General features: G+C 43.2%; 1 protein-coding gene across 1 annotated transcript in view; it reads left to right on the top strand.

Annotated features, from left to right (window-relative positions):
- The window catches only part of TBC1D22A (TBC1 domain family member 22A), a 1683159-nt gene that overhangs the window by 324746 nt on the left and 1340746 nt on the right, over window positions 1-17667 (top strand). The window contains exon 6 of the mRNA XM_085654063.1: window positions 12828-12956. Coding sequence (XP_085510189.1) covers window positions 12828-12956 — 129 coding nt within the window. The remainder of the gene's footprint in view (window positions 1-12827; window positions 12957-17667) is intronic.

Below are 17667 nucleotides of genomic sequence, written 5' to 3'. Positions count from 1 at the left end.
TCTTTATTTCGTAGTTTTCTATGAACCCTACAGATATACTTGAGTATTATTTGCCATCAGTTTGGATGCTGGACCACTGCCTAGCTGTCCTGGGAGCTTTGAGTATTTACTGTTTGCAATAACTTGCAGGTGTTTCTCATTGGGGTGCTGCTTACACAGTACTTGGCTTTGGGTAGGAGTAGTGGACGGGGCTTGGAGGTGCTGGTTGGACGCTGACGGGGGAGGCGACTAGTTGCATACTTATCTGTCATGGAGAGTTTATGCCTGTAGTTTAAATTGATCTTCTGAAATGTAAGTGGCCTTAATAACATGTTCAGGTGTTATGAGGTGCTCTCCTATCTTAAGAGGCGCAGCACCCATATTACCTTGCTTTTAGGAATCTCACTTGAAGGTGACACACAACCCGCTACTGCTTTCTCTTCACTGGGGTAGGATCCGAACTCCTATACGTAACTGGCTGCTTAAAATGATATTCCTAGAAGGTCAAGTCTAAGGACATGGCTTAAGTGAGGCCATTCAACATTATTTTATGGACAATGAGGGACCTGCTTCTCCATATTTAGTTGAATCAGATTTTCCCCTGGTGCCCTAGCATGTTTCACTAGCTGTAAAACCGAGGGGGTTGGGTCCATACACGTTATTGAGGTGTCCGCACTGAATTTCCTTTTGGTATGAGTGACGCCTGGTGAATACTATCACAAGTATAAATATTCTTCCTACCTGCTTGCTGGGGGCTTATTCCCGTCCTAATAGGAAAAAGCTCACTTGGAAATTTATAGACCGATCTTTATGAATTGGAAATCACCTGGGCCTCCCAACATGACTATAGGACAGAGGAACATTCAAAAGTTTTCTGTTACATCAAATGGCTAGCCTGGGCTGAGCGAACAGGAGATGGTGCAGCCTGTGAGCTTCTTGTAGGCACCTTCCGTGAAGCTGTAGTGGAGCATTATGTCCAGCAGGAATAAGGCCACTGACTGTTCCTCCCCCTCACTTTCCCAGATTAGTGTTAGTGTCACAACCCCACGTCTGGGTTTGACCATGTGGCCCTCTGGGGTGCAGCGTCATCTACAGCACACCGGTCTGCAACTAACAGGATACCAGGGTTACTGTTTCGTTGTTTGGTAGTATTTTCTTAGAATGTTATACTCTGTCTTGGTTTCACATGGCTGTCCCTCCTCACTCTCAGGATGACAGGCCAACAAACATGCAGTTATACCATAGCTACCTCAGAGAACTGTTGTATATCACACACCATGTAGCATATTTACTTTTCAATGCTGGCAGCAGTAAGGAGGAGATAGCGCAGATTTTTTTTTCTGAGCGTTAATGACTGTTATTTTTGTCTCCTGTATTTTACTGTGTGATGGGTTTCGTTTTGCTGGTTTAGATGCTTTGGGCACTTTGCCACTGCTGATCAATGCCAAAGTGCAAGTGCTCCCTTTGTATATTGTTATTAATGATTGGTGTTTCCATGATTGGTTTATTTGGTTTACCATTAAGTCCCTAGTACAGAGCACGGTGTGTGCCCAGGGCCTGTAAACCAAATGCTGCTAGTGGGCTTGCAGCACTGATTGTGCCACTCACGCAAGCAGCTTTGCAACAAGGTCTCAGGCCTGCATCACAGTGCCTGTGTGCAGTCTAGTATTGCCATGTCGACCTGGCAAGTGCACCTGCTTGCCAAGCCCTAACCCTCCCTTTTCTTACATGTGAGTCATCCCTAAGGTAGGCCCAGGGTACCCCTGTGGACAGGGTGCAGTGTATGTGAAAGGTAGAACATGCCCTGATGTGTTTGGCATGTCCTGATAGTGAAATCCTGCCAATTTCAATTCAATTCATGAAGCTTTATTCGGCACATGTAAATGACCATAAAAGCATAAACAAAAAACAACACTACATTTTAAAAAAGACATTACAGCTAAAATTTACAATTGATAGTTATAGTCAATGACTCATTAGACAATGCATATTATCTTCATAAATATGTGAGATTAATAATCAGAATTCATTAAAACTCATACTTTTCCTGGAATTGATGCACTGGTTTAAAAATGTGGCAGTATAAAAACAAAAATCTGCCGATTGCAAATTAAAAATTAAAGCCATAGCATGTTTGACTGTACGTACTCCGTATTTAACAAACAGAGGTTTCAAAAATACTATACGAAAGCTCGTGTACAGTTTACAGAACAGCAGAAGGTGCACAGTGCTCTGTGTGGATACATCATTGCACCTACATGGCCCGATCGGATGTTTCTTAATGTTTGGATGGGCTACTAAACAATGTGCCATCCCAAATCTTAGTCTGGTTAGCACAAATTTGTGTGAACGCCTAGTCACCATAGTTAGGTAAGATGGAAAACCCTCCACTAAATTATTTCTATTATAAAAAATGACAGAGGACAATGATCCGGCTATGATTGCTCGTTTCCTTTCCGCATAAGTCAGGAATATACTTTTCATTTCTAATTTGGAGATCGTTGATGCTGCGCTAGGGTTATTTAAAATATTCAGGTTAAAAATGTCTGAAAAACAGACGACGACATATTTAACCCAGGGAATATCTCGGTATTTATCCAAACGTAAACAATCCTCGACAATAAATCTATTAAGTGACTTCTCATCACCAAGCCAAAAAGACCGCCAAATCATCAATGGTCTAAGCGATAACAAATCAATTAGGTAATTAATGGCTAGTTCTCGATGGCTTAATTCAGTTGAGACAGAGATGGGCAAAAACAGGAGCTTTTTTAAAAGCATATTTTCCTCTAACTGTAAGTTGTAAGCACAGCTATAGCCCCATACTCCCGCCCCATACAAAGCTATAGTCACACATCTAGCTTGGTAAATCTTGAGCATATCCCTGGTACGACGATCCCCAACTTTTGCAGCAAATCTATAAATACCATGGGCATTTTTTGCCATTTTGTTCCGGATATTATTAAATTCATTGTTCCACTTCCTGTCGTTGGAGAAGGTAATACCTAAGTAACAAAATGTGTCCACCTGTTGCACCTTTTCACCGTCTATAAAAAAGGCATTTAACCTTTTAGCTTTAGCTCCACAGGTCATGGTATGCGTTTTCCCCTTATTAATTACTAGTTTTCTACCTTTAATAAAGGAGGAGAAACTATCCATTAGTCGTTTTAGTCCAACAGGTGTTCTAGAAAGTAAAACAGCGTCATCGGCATATAGTAACACCAGCACCGGAACACCGTTGATCTGGGGAGCATCATCATTAACTTTTTTTAAAATAGCATCAATTCCATTAATAAATAAAATAAATAGGAGGGGTGCCAGAACACAGCCCTGTCTAATTCCTCATGTAACACAGATTTTTGGGGTACATTCTCCTCTGGTTCCAAAACGTACATTGGTTTTCAATTTCTCATATAACCTAGCGAGAAATAAGATTATGCCTTCTGGTGCTCCTAGCTTTAACAAGGTTGGCCATAGAATAGAATGATCTACCATATCGAATGCGCTGCTCAGGTCTGCAAAGCAGAGATACAGGGAGCCGGGTTTCGCTTCAGTATATTTCCCAATCAGTAAATCAAGATTGATGCACTGGTCGAGCGTACCCCGTCCCTTCCTAAAACCATACAGGCTGTCGGCCAGTATGCTATCCTGCTCAACCCATTCCTCTAATCTCACTAGCATGACTCTACTCATAACCTTAACTGAAGAGTCAAGTAGAGAGATTGGGCGGTAATTCTTAGCATCAGACCTACTTCCCTTTTTATGAATTGGCACAATGATTGATTCGCCCCAGGTTACAGGGGCCTCTGCACACACAGCTGCATTAAATACGATAGTTAAAAGAGGGCCCCAGACATCTGGTGCAGCTTTATAGACATCTATAGGTACCCCATCCGGGCCCTGGGCTTTCCCTCCTTTGCTAGCACGTATACCACATTTAACCTCACTAATAGAAATGTCCAGGGGCAAAACGGGCCACTTATTGGGGCTGGCATAGTGAAATCCTGCCAATTTCGTTTTTCACTATTGTAAGTCTATCTGTTCCATAAGATAGAATGAGGAGTTTGCTCATAACATTAATGAGCATTACTGCCCATGGCAACAAGATAGGAAAATAAGGGTGATATGCCTGAACTCAGAATGTTAAGATGCATCTTTTAGTGAGGGTGATTTTTACATTCTGGGTTTGAAAATACCACTTTTAGAAAGTATGTGTTTTTTTTACCTAACCACCCAGTGTGCCTCAGCTAGGTTGTGCATTGACTGTCTGGCTTTGGAGTGGCAGGGGCTGGAAATGTGCTTTCTGTTCAGACAGCCACTTGGGGGGTTATGTGTGTCCTGCCTTTCCAGGGTGAGTCAGGGCTGGGCTGAATAAACCCGGGCTGCATTCAGAGTAGGGGGAGGAGATTTCTTTCACACCCGAATGGGCCTGGTCTGCCAAAGACAATGCTGTCTCCACCTCCTACCAGGAAGCTGCACCAGAGAGTACAGAACTGGTTTTGGCTGGGCAAAGAGCTTCTTTGCCACAGAGAACAAAGGATTTTGTATTATAAAAAGAGGGGCCCAGACCCCAGACTTTTAGATCACTTCTGGTAATCAAGAGGAACCTTTGTCAAGGAGAAGAGCTGGAGAACCTGAGGAGGAATACTGCCCCTGTGCTGTTTGCTGTCTGGGGTTTGCCTGCAGTGGCTTCTTTCTGCCAACGAAAGGAGAAGTACTTTGCTGTGTGCTGCTTTCCCTGCTTGAGGAAGATTTCCAAGGGCTTGAAATAGAGCTTGCATCCTGTTCTGAAGTCTCAGGGACATAAAGACTTCACCCCCAGTCCCCTCGAACTCCTTTGCTGGGAATTCTGACCAGCTTAGAGGTGCGTGCCAGTGTTCTGGCCCTCTCGAGGTTATTTTGGGACTGGAACCTGCAAGAACTATCAATATTGACGCATCGCCTGTTTCCGACGCATCGCAGCAGTGCCAGAAGAATTTTCCAACGCATCACCGCCGCCGAAGAATCAACGCAGTGCCTGCTCGCGGCTGAAATGTCTCCATTCCGACGAATCCTGTGCACTGATCTCCAACATCAGAGATCACCGCACCGAAGCAGGCCCTGTTGTGGAAGAACTGAAGCATCGAGGGGGGATGCATCTGGAATCATCGCAGCGCATCCTGGGTCTTCATGCATCGCATCATACTGGATTGTCACGCATCGAAGCGTCAATTCTGTCATATTAATTAGGGGATGCAGTAATAAACCGACGCATCACCTCTCCAAGCAGTAAGAAACCGATGCATCACCTCCTCTCTGGTAAGGAACCGAAGAAATACTTCCCCTGCGCAGCAGTAAGGAACGGACCCATCACCTCCCTCAGAACAAGGATCCGGCGCATCACCTTCCCTGAGTGTACGGAACCAACGCATCACCTTCCCTGCGCCCCTTTTTGCTTGCATTTTTCAACGTATCCAAGGTACTTTGTGTAAAAGTGTTGCATCCAACATTTTCTTGGAACAGAACTGTTTCTACCTTTTAAGAATCATATTTTTAGAACTGTATTGTGGATTTTTGTCAGTTTGGTCTTGTTTTGGTTCAGATAAAGATTGCGTATTTTTCGAAACTCGTGTGGTGTCCATTTATAGTGTTTTCACTGTATTACTGTATGTGTACACAAATGCTTTACACACTGCCTCTGAGATAAACCTGTCTGCTCGTGCCAAGCTACCAATGGGGTGTGCAGGGGTTATTTTAGAAGTGTATCTCCCTTACCCTGAGTACGAAGAAGGGTTCCTGCTTGGACAAAGGTGCAAACCCTTGCCAACTAGAGACCCCCATTTCTAACACAAACTGTTGGACTTGGCCCTTTTTGGCTAAAGTTCCCTAAACCTTTTGCTTTCCCCCTAGCCCTTTTTTCTGACATGGTGTTGCCAACTTAGATGTTTTGGGCACTTTGCCACTGCTGATCAGTGTCGAAGTGCAAGTGCTCCCTGTGTAAAGTGTAATGGTAATTGGTTGTCCATGATTGGTATGTTTGCCTTACTAGTAAAGTCCCTAGTAAAGTGCACTATGTGTTCCAGGGCTGGTAATGCAAATGCTACTAGTGGGCTTGCAGCACTAATTGTGCCACCCACACAAGTAGCCCGAAAGAGAGAAATCAGGCCTGCCACTGAAGTGCCTGCGCGCAGTTTGTTAAACTGCAATGTTGTCCTGACATGTGCACCCACTTGCCAGGCCTTACCCTTCTCTTTCTATGCACATCAGACACCCCTGGAGGTGAAGAGGCCTGGGCTGCAGCCATAAAACAATGGCTCCATCCCCTGCTGAGTGAGTAAGGACCCAGACCTCCACTATCAAAGGAATAAGGTGTCATTGGCAGGGAGACACCCAGAACTGGTTTGGACAGGGGTCCGTGCCCCCATGAACACAAAGACTTCAAAGACATTTAGGGGTATACCTAGGAGAGCTGAAACCCCTGAACGTTGGAATGGAATGGAAGGGAATGGAAGGGAATGGAATGGAATAGATTGAACAAGACTGAAAAGGATTGAAACTACTTCGTGGTCAAGAGGAACCTCTGCCAAGGAAGAAACAGCTGAAGAGACTGAAGGAAAGAACTGACCCATGCTGTGTGTTCTGGGGCTGGCCTGCAGTTTGCTGATTTAACCAAGCAGGTCCCCCTGCTTCAAAGGACTTTACTGTGTGCTGTGTCCTCAAGTAACTTGTCCCCAAGGGCCCAAGGAGAGCTGGCTCCCTGTTGTGGAAACTCAGGAATACAAAAGTTTCCAGGTGTGTCTCAAACTGCCTGATTAGTGTATTACGCATTGCATTATTTCTGCATTACAAACTACCTGATTAGTGTATTACGCAGTGCATTATTTCTGCATTACGAACTACCTGATTGTTGCATTACGCATTGCATTATTTCTGCATTACAAACTGCTTGATTGTTGCATAACGAACTGAATTATTTTTACATTGTGAAGTGCCTGATTCTTGCATTACGAACTACATAGCATTGCATTAGGACTGCATTGGATCTTCTAGAATTGCTCATCAATATCGCCAGAACCTATAAGGGCTGGCTGGCCTAATAACCAGCCAGGAGGAATATTACAAATACGCATATGTTGGCTTTATATCGTGTGGTCTCATCGTATATCTTTTTATATAAACATATACTTGTTTTTAGGAAACTCGTGTGGAGTCCATTTGTGCTGTCATCATTGGGTTACTGAGAGCGTGGTTGAAAATACTTTACACACTTGCCTTGAAGATAAGCCTGGCTGCTCGTGCCAAGCTACCGAGGGGGTGAGCAGGGGCTATCGGAGAAGGTGTCCTTCCTTTCCTTGAAGTCGAAGCAAGGGTCTCTATTTGGCCTAAGGTACCTAAATCAGCCAACTAGAGACCCCCAGGTCTAACACAAACGTTTACATGCCAATACGTAATTAAAAGCTATGTTTTCAAAAGATCGAGACGAGGCATCCTTGGTATAAGTCAGCCTTGGGATTTGGCAGCCCCTGCATTCGGAAAAGCTGTTTTTGACTTCTAAGAAACAGTTTGTGCCCCTGCCCTTACTATTATTATTTTTTTTTCCAATTAAATCATTGATAGTAAAGATGTTTTTGCTTTATGAAAACATGGACAAGAGACTGAAATACTTTGCCTTTAAGATACGTAAAAACTAAATTGAAAAACTATACACTCTGGCTGAAGCCAAATAACCCACACATATCCATCTCGACAAGCATAAAACCCAACTGCTAATCCCAACACGTGAATAAAAGATTGAAGGATTTAAAAAACACAGGAAAACACATTCCACATTGAATGACAGATTTAGATGTAGTTCAGCTCTTTCATGCTTATTGAAGACCTAAGCCCCCCTATGACAGTCCGGGTTGAGTTTACAGCTCACAGAGAAGTGCTAAGAGTTTAAACTAAAAAATAGTATGTCACTGACGTTTACAAGTAGAAAGATGTCAAACAGATGATGCAAATTCAGAATTACCTGTAAGCTTCCATAGAGGAGGTATGTGTCAGGGTCTGAAAGTGAAATGAAAGGCAGTAGTCTAACAAGAGTCCTAAAGCAACCAAGGAAAATGCCACCATCCAATTGGATAGTTAATTTAAAAAGCTTCTATAGAGGGTGGAGTGGGCACCTTAACTAAATTTGCTATATTCAGGATGGTTTATTCCCTGCGGACAAGTGCAGAATGAGCTAAGAGGCATCAAGCAAAAAACAATCAAATATTTTACTTTCTGCATTAATACAATTATAGTCACTTGCTGTTAAAAACATTTTAGGGGCTAAGATAGTGTTGATCAAGGCAAGCCACGAAAGATGAGGACAAAAATAATGGCTTGCAACTCAAATCTCACCATGACGTACCAGTGTAACTCTAACGTAAATCTACACATGTGTCAGAATAGAAAGCAGTTTTGTTTTCTCCTGTGTTGGAGCATCCGAACGTTTGGTGCCTTGGGCTATGATTCACTGGCACCCTGTTAAGAGAGAATGATCAGTGTCCGTGGTGCTGTGTTGCACATAGCCCTCACTCCATGTCAGATTACTTGTATGATAGGGATGATGTACGAATGATGTTTATTGGTTGCTTCCACTGAGGATTCTGTATGGGTCCCATTATACATTGAGAATAAAATGTGATGGTTTTGTACTACCAGGGATAACAAATAATTTGTCATAACTTCAGTAGGACTGAAATTTGTAAAAGTTTTAAGTACTCTTTATTTCCATGTCTGGTGCTTCCAAATCTAGTGTAATGTTGAACCATCTGGAGCATTACAGCCACAGATGTTACTCTGTTACCGCCTGCATTTCATACCTGCTGCCTATTGTAATAGTGTAGATACCATGGATGCCTCTCTTCTGAGATAGAAGACACACTAGGCCATGAGTTTGCTTGTTGGAGCTTTCTATGAAAAGCAGCACAATGTTTGTAGTTCTGTCCAAGACAAGGACTTGGGGCATCTAGTTTAACATGGTTCCAAAGTATTCAAGTAATCAAGGGAGGACTTAACCCGTCCCTCATCTACCCAAACTGCTTGCCTGGATTCAAAGAAATCTCTAGGTACCTTCCCCATTGGGCATCACCTAGGGGACCAGGAATTACAAACATGCAAATGATAGGTGGAGCAGAACCTGACAATATCTTGTGTGAAATGCAGAGAGCCTTGAAGTGCACTCTCTGCTGAATAGGCAGCCAGTGAAGGGTGGCCAAGGCCGTCCGTGCTGACTGTCGAGTGGGAATGTTCAGGAGTTGACGTGCCGCACAATTCTGTACTATTTGCAATGTCTTGACCGTGGACCAAGGTGTTCCTAGGTAAAGGGCATTGGCATAGTCAAGTCTAGAAAGAATGAGGGACTGGACCACCACTTTCCTTGCAGCGAAGGGGAGGAGGGGAATAATTTTCTGTGTCATCCTCATCAACCCAAAACAGCTGCCAGCAACCTTCCTTGCTTGTTCCCCAAAATCAAGGTTACGATCCAGCCACACCCCCAAACTTTTAATATAATCTTTGGGGAATGGGGGAATGGGGAAGGCCAATACAATTTGGCCAAGATGATATTAAGTTAGGTACGGAGGAATTACCCAAGAACATCAACTCCGTTTTATATCCATTCAACTTCAGGAATGAGCATTCCATCCATGCTGAGATCTCTCCCAAACACAAGGCCAACTCTGAGGCAGTGTTGTTAAGCTAATTAAAAGAGACAAAAAGAGAAAGGTTTCACGACACCTGCCAGGGGGCTCATATACACATTAAAGAGCGTGGGGGACAGGGAAGATCCCTGAGGAACCCCACATCGAAGCGGCTGAGGGTCTGAAATGCAGTCTTCATGAAACACTTGAAATGACCGGTCCTTCAGAAATGAATAAATACATTTAAGGGCCACATCAGTCACTCCTACATCTTTAAGCCTCTGGATAAGCAACTGATGATTGACTGTATCGGAGGCTGCGCTAAGATCTAAAAGAATAATGGCAGCGCAGCCCCCGTTGTCTAAGATTTTTCTAGTAGCCTCGACTACCGTCAAAAGGGCAATTTCTGTGCCCTGTAGGAGTCTGAAACCAGTTTGGGATGAGTGAAGACAGTTATTGCTTTCCAGAAACCTGGACAGAACACTATTCTCATGTTTTTCAGCCATTTTGCTGATCCCTGGCAACAAAGAAATAGGACGATAATTTCCCAATACCTCAGGGTCTAAGTTTGGTTTTTTCAGGAGAAGGGAACTATGCCTTTCTGAAATGATGCATTAATCGTGTCTAAGATAACAGTGGCAACTGTATCAAAAATTCGATTTAAAATAAGGGGGGGAGACTGTATCTCTAGGGGAGCCTGATTTCAGCTGGCCAAGTATACCTTGCAAGGTGGGTTGATCCAGGAGGGGAAAATCAACTAAAATACAGTTATCAATGCCTTCTTTGTTGTTAATTATGGGAGCATTGATTAAAACTGTTTGGTGAAAAGAAGTATAGATATCTTGAATTTTATTGGAGAAAAAGGTGGCTAGCTGGTTACAGCGAGATAACATATTATCGCACGGAGTAGGTAGGGGAGGTGGTTTAATAAGAGATTTCACTATGCGAAATATTTCGCGAGAAGAATTGGGGGATGACAATATTTGGTTTTCATAATGAAGAGACTGAGCATGCTTAATTTCTTCCTTATACTTTTTATGTCCTCCCTATAGATCACTTTATTAATAATGGAGTAATCTTTTCTCCATTTTCTTTCAGATCGCTTACAAGCCCGCTTAAGTCTACGCAGTTTAGGGGTGTACCAGGCTGTTCGGTTTGCTCCGCTTTTATCCTTAATGTGTTTCTTTGGGAGCACTATATCTAAGGAGGAAATCAACCAGTTTTCAAAATTGAGACTTGCAGTGATCGGATTGGACTCTGGTGCAGGCCTAGTATCATGAAGTATTGATACCCAGCGATCTAATGGGAGTTGTGACCATACTTGAAACCTTTTGGTAGATGTTGTTACTGATCTACTACTGGCTTGTTGCGTCCAAGAAAAAGGAATAAGGCAGTGGTCAGTCCAAGGCAGCGGAGTAGAATTTCCAACCTGAAGATCGGTGACATTAGTAAAGACTGGGTCAAGTAAATGACCCTGAGAGTGGATAAGGCCTCTCACCTTTTGAGAGAATTGGAGAGATTCCATACTATCCACAAAATCACAGGCTTGGTGGCTGTGGAAGATGTCCGCATTGTAATACTCTCATTTTCGCACCAGGGGGCGGCTTCAACCAGTTTTCAGTAATGAAATCCCCGAGAAGTTTAAGATGTGAGGCTAAGAAACATGGCTGACCTGAGCAGAATGTTTTGGGAGACGCACAGTGAATGTGTTCTCTCTTTAGGTTTTGATTTCACTTATTTTATAATCCGATGCAGAGCTCACGGCGACAATTTTAGGGCTTTCTTTGGGTCATGCATGCGATTCAATGTTGAGGCCTAAATTTATAAATTAAGGAAACGGATACACTTTATATTGCTAAATGGTTCTATAAATAAAGTGTTCAACAGCATCGGAAGGCTTAAATGTATACTTTTTGGCAATGAGAAAGTACATGAATGGTGGTTATTTATTAGTTTTTAGATCTTTTCTGTTTAAACTGGACAGCATGAACACAATTTGCTCTAAATATTTTAAGAATATTTAGAGCAAAGTGTGTTTATGCTGCCCAGCTTAAACATATACCAATTCTGAGGAAATTTTGAGCAAATTGAGTTTGGTCCAGAATATTCCTGCCAATGGCAGCACTAAAATGGACAGCCAATTGTCTAATATGCATATATCATATCTACCTGTCACTCTCACACACACAGAATCATGCTTACACATTAATACAGGCATATGCTTCCACATACGCCCTCTCTCTCTCACACCCACGTACACAGCATGCATTTAACAATTTTTTCTTTTAACTTACCTCAAATGCCAGTGAAGGTCCCATTCTAGTTCCTGGTGGTCTATTTTTATTACACAAATAGTAAATAGTATACTTTTATTAATCATTGCATGATAAAACTGCACAGAAATGTAGGAGGGTGGAGTTCTGACGACCTTAGGGAAAGCAGCCGCAATGCTGAAACAACTCCTTCCTACATTAAATAAAGTAAGTGAAAAATGCTCGATTCTAGATAGGCACAACATGGAAGTGGAGCTACGAATAAGTGATATTCAGGATTTTGTTTCCAGATTTAACTAAATGGCTGAGGAAATCAGGCGTTGGAAAAAAAAACATTTATCTTGCCTTGCCTGACATTTGCAACTTTAGTATTCCAAAAGCTCACATATCGGGTAATAAGCAGTCGCTTTATTTAATAACAAGGTAAAACCTAGAGTAATAATTATTTTATTTCAGGAGTTCACTGATATGAAAAAAATATCAGTTTTCAAAGACTAAAACATGTTGATATGGTCCTTACCAAGGTGTTGCCAAAAGTACTGCAGTCAGAAGGAAAAGGTTTTCGGACTCCAAACCTTCTTTGCTGTCCTTTAAAGCTACCTGTGGACTTTTTCATCCTTGTTTCTTCAAAAACGAGAGTACTGCACTGCAAAGCTCCTGAAAGAATGTATTTACTAAAACAAAGACAATGAGAAAGACACATCTAAAAATATTCCTGCCAAACTTTTTTTGTCACTGATTTTGTCACCTCTGAGGGTAGGTATCGCAAATCCAGCACCAGCTGTCGCAAGAGAAAAGCCAAGGGTCTTGCCTAGAGTCTGGCCTAGGTGGCCTTGCAAGTGAGCCGAAGGCAAGAGGGATATTTTTGCTTTGCCTTTTTAGTAACCCATTCTGTCATTATTGATCATACACATGTTTTTCTTTTCAGGGGTATCTTCCTCCAAATGTTGAACGTAGAGAATGCACGTTAGAAAGAAAACGGAAGGAATACTTTGCATTTATTGAACATTATTATGACTGCAGAAACGACGAGACGAACAAGGAAACATACAAACAGGTATTCATAAGCCAACCTTTCAAGCTAAGATGGAGGGCATCTGCCACTGAAGTGAAGGGCAAGACTGTTTAGGAAAATTGAACATATTCATACAAATATGAAGCCAAACGGGGGTTGGACTTAGTGGGCTGTCCGTTGGTGCCCGTTCGAGCTCTATATTATACGATGTTTTCCCATTTATACCTCACGAATATATTGAACAATTGTCGATGGAACAATGTTTTCCCTTTTGTTTCCTGCAAAAATAATTCATGCTGCTTATTGATTGTAATAATTTTGCTGTGCTGCAGTTGAAGTAGACTTGTTGTGAATGTTGCTATTTTGAGGCCACGCACGTGGAAACAAGTCCTGCATTCACAGACATCTCATCTACTAAAGTCTAGGGATCAACCCTGGAGGATATTAAAGCATCTCTTTACAACTCAGCACATATATTCCATGCTCTAAAAATACTGATATTTTCCTGTTGTGTATGTCTCTTTCCATTAAGTTAGTGGTTGCACAACACAGGTAAAATGAAGTATGGTAAGAGCAGAGGTTTGATATGAGGCTGAGATGGAAGAACAGGCGGTATAAGGTTGCGGAAGAGCTAGATAGTAGAATGTGGGGGAGGTAAGGCAGTGTCTTCATTGCAGTGTGGTGACAATGTTTACACTGAGCAGGTTTGTATAAGCAGTGAGAGTCAAGATGGAAAACTTAATCTTCTCCTCCAGTGCCCTTTCCATTGGTGCCCTTTTGTGTTCATAATCTTTGTTGGTGACTCCCCAATAACCTCATACTCCACAGATTCCCTCACTACCACCGGGGGCGTAGCTTCGGGGGAGGGGGCTGTTTGTGGTGTTACAACCCCCTAATAATTTTATTTTCTGATGAATAGTTGGGTACAGGTGCTTTCACTACTGTATGGTGAGGTGTCTGTTTGATTTCACCTTGGATTTTAACAAAAACATAGACAAAAATGCACACACACACACTCCCTCGCTCTGTTTTGGAAGGCTCAAAAAAGTTGGTTATTTTAGAAAATACTCCTTACTCTTGCACATGTATTTAATTTGTTTTATAGTGTCAGAGCACTCTATATCACACACAGACTATTTTGAGACAGTGTATCATATATGTGTAAACCAGTGCATAGGGAATGTTATGTGTGATAATGAGGACTACAAGGTGTTGGGGTTGGCTTTACTAAAAAATAATTTACTTTTACACAAACAAACTCTTTTTCACAACATTATGATAATGAAAGACTGTTGAAAAATATAACGTTCTAACCTATGCCTTGTGTTTTTCATGCAGATCTTTGATTACATTTCATAGCTCACTGTGCTATAATAGTATTGTAACTTATGAACTGCAAGTAACAAAAGGTTCTCTGGGACAAAAGCCGTACCCCACTGAGCTATCTTTATAAAATACAAGTCTATGATCTGCATGGTACACATTCTTTGCAGCAGGCAACCCTCTGTGCTACATTATGATGAATCAAAACTGCAACTAGAAAAAAGTTCTGATCGCTCTCTACATCTGGTACATTTTTATTGTTGCCTGAAAATTGCTAGACACACGAGGAACTCTGCAGCAGGTGCTGTTAAACCCATAAGATATAAACAGAGCGCCCGAGCTTGGCGCCCAGTGCAATGGCCCAGGTTGCACCACCCTAATGCTGGCCCTGTATGTCTGAATAGAAAACATGTGATCTATCCCTGCATGTTGGGAGGAAATTCATGGCATTAGTTTTGTTAGGGGTGTCTACCTGTAGCAATAACATAAGTCTGCTGAGCTGGCAAGGCATAGCGAACCTTCCATCACAGATCAGTTTTTCCCCAGAGCTGCACCTGCCAAGTATGTGAGAGACATTTCTAGGGAAGAATGTCTGCAACTGTGGCAGACAGCTTAAGGTTTGAAGCCTTGGCCACCATTGCATAGTGAAGCAATGCCTGTGTTTCAGTAGTTGTTCAGTCGCCGGCCATGTCTATGCCTATGTCCAAATGAGGCTTTAAATATGAATTTAATATAGAGTCAACATATTTAGCTTTAAACAAGATTTCCAACAGCATTTTTAACTTTTTTGATCTTTGGAATTTGGTAGAGTAATGTACAGACACTGAAGTAGAGGGCTATCGCTTGGGTGACTGAGGTAAGACAGAAGATGCTTGAAGCTACTAAACCGCTATCTGTGTGGCTGTAAGATGTTACCAGGTAGCAGAAGCTGACAAGCAGAGATTTTGGTGTGGGGGCAGGAGGGTATTTTTGGAGTGTAGTTGAAAGCCTGCCCTTTTTTTGTAAACAGAATTATTGCTGGCCTTTTGACCTTATAGATGATAAATCTTTCAGATGTAATTAGTTGAACCTGTAAAGATTTTTTATAAATTCTATATGCCCTCTGTGTGATTGACTCAAAAACACATGTTCAGCTCACTTGCACGTTAATGGTGCTCCAGGCAATGGTCCATGAGAAGAGCTGAAAGGGTTTTATAAAAAATGAGGGTCTTTGGTTGGGACATTAAGGGCGCCACAAGCTATTAGGCGACAACTTGATTTGTGTGGGATATGCTCACCCTCTGAGTTTCAGAGGAAGGAGAGGACAGGATATTATTAATCCAGAAATATGGATTCTTATTTGAAAGTTTGGAAAACACAGTGATTTTAATTGTGTTAAATGCAGAAGTTAGCCAAGGGAGATGAGAGCTCCTTTCTCACCTTCATTTCAGAATGAAAGTAACTCAACTCAGAAAGCTGTACTTGGTTTTGTGGTGTCTAGGGAGTGGAATGGCGATTAGCAGTTATCTGGAAGTGGTTGATGGTGAAAAGCTGATTTTGGAAATTTTAGGTTGACTTCATGTATGATTGTACTTGGTAATGTGAACCTGGATATGAAATTCTACTTGTGCATGTGCAAAGATGACTGAGGACGCACATTGTTTGCAGGTAAGCTTGTTTTATTTACTGTTTCCACCCATGACATTTCTTCACACCAGGTAAGAACAGCAATAGATTTAATCGTAGTTCATTCTCACTTTGAATGGAAAACAGTGTGAACTGCTTCATGGGGTGGGAGGGTAAGCTACCCCTGACTGCTCAGACTGCCACAAGTGTTCACCCAGTGGGAAGCAGTTGAGTGGCTATAACAGTGTGGGGGAACCTGGATCTTCTCCCCTTGGTGCCTCCGAGGAAGGAAGGGAAAGCTCCAGCCCGCAAGCATGGCTTGAGTCTGCTGCCTAAGCTGGGGACTCATGACATGCAGAGATCGAGCCCTGCCTTCTTGTCCCAGTGGTGGACGGCTGATGTGCAGGTGAGGTGAGCCTCCCTTATTGCCAGGTACCTGGTGGTCTAGCCCTCTGTGACCAGGCCGCCTTTTGAAGACTCATGCCAACCTGGCTGAGAAGGCAAACAGTAGAGCTGCCTGCCCCGTTGCTATGGGAACTTTCTGCCCAACGTGATGGCAAGGTTGGGTACCCAGACTGAGCACCAGGAAACACTCTTTAAAACACAGGGGCTTACTCGCTGGTGGAGATCCATGGTGAGTTACTGGGCTGCCTTGCTGCATGGGTGGTGGATGGGTGATGCTGCCTTCCCACCATCTCTCCTGCACCCGAAGATGGGCAAACATTGTGAAAGTTGCCTGTCCCTTTTTGTGGTGGATCACTCGACTCACACGTTAATAAAGAACAGAACTAGTTACAAGAATTAGTTTGAATTGCAGGGCACATTGGTCATCGACACTTCAAACATACCATGCAGCTCATGGTTCAATCCAAGGCTATGCCTTTCTAATGGTCACTTAAATGTCTATCACTCTGGGTCTCTCCCAGGGCACGGTTGTAGCTGTTGCATGGGCTCCACTCCCTTTGTTTACTCAAGGTCAGACCAAATCACCCATCTCAAAAACCTCCTCAGTCCTTGCTCAGAGGTATGCTGCTGGCATGTCTGGACTTCCCACTTGGCTGCATGCAGTGCAAGTCTGTTTGTGGTGTCCCACTGCTGTCTGGTTGCACTGCTTTGGGCACCCCAATGCACAGCCATGGCTAGGAAGGCTCCCTGCAGGTGCCAGTTTTGACACTCACCAAGTCGGGCTTCGTCCCGGGAATGGATGCACTGATGCCAGACCCCATGAAAAAGAGTGCCCCCCCCCCATTCTGAAGCCCAGGGATTGGTCAGGCTCCCCAACGCTTCACCATCCAAGTATGACCCCCAGATCTAATGTGGCAACTCACTGAATTTAAGCATATTACAATGCGGAGAAAAAGAAACTAAACTGGATTACAACCTTAACGGTGAGGGAAGAGCCCTGCAACAAATCCCTGCCTTGTGACAGGCGCAGAAAATGTGGCATACAGATGACTGACTCCCCAGCATCAATCAAGGGGCCCAAGTCCTTCTGATTTTGGCACACCGCACAGACAGTGATTGTTAGACGGCGACCTCAGAGGAGCCCGGAAAGGGGGTCCTGACTACCCTGAGACCCACCCTCAAAGTATCGCAGCCGGGCACTGGCGGGAGACTCCTCAGGAGGAGAAATCTCGTATCGAGGATCGTACTTCTGGCACCACACGACACAGAAACACCACACCGTGCGTTCTTAGGAACCAATCTTTATCAAACAGGTTAGCACTGCAAATATGTACAAGGAGAGCACGGGCTCAATGAGTCTCGGAAGGGATAGGGGGTAGCGGGACAGTCTCTGGTAAAGGGTTCAAGGCCAGGACGTACC

Source organism: Triturus cristatus, chromosome 4_1 (genome assembly GCF_964204655.1).
Source record: "Triturus cristatus chromosome 4_1, aTriCri1.1, whole genome shotgun sequence".
Lineage (NCBI taxonomy): Eukaryota > Metazoa > Chordata > Amphibia > Caudata > Salamandridae > Triturus > Triturus cristatus.
The sequence above is the reverse complement of the archived record's forward strand: the minus strand, read 5'-3'. Positions and strand labels throughout refer to the sequence as shown.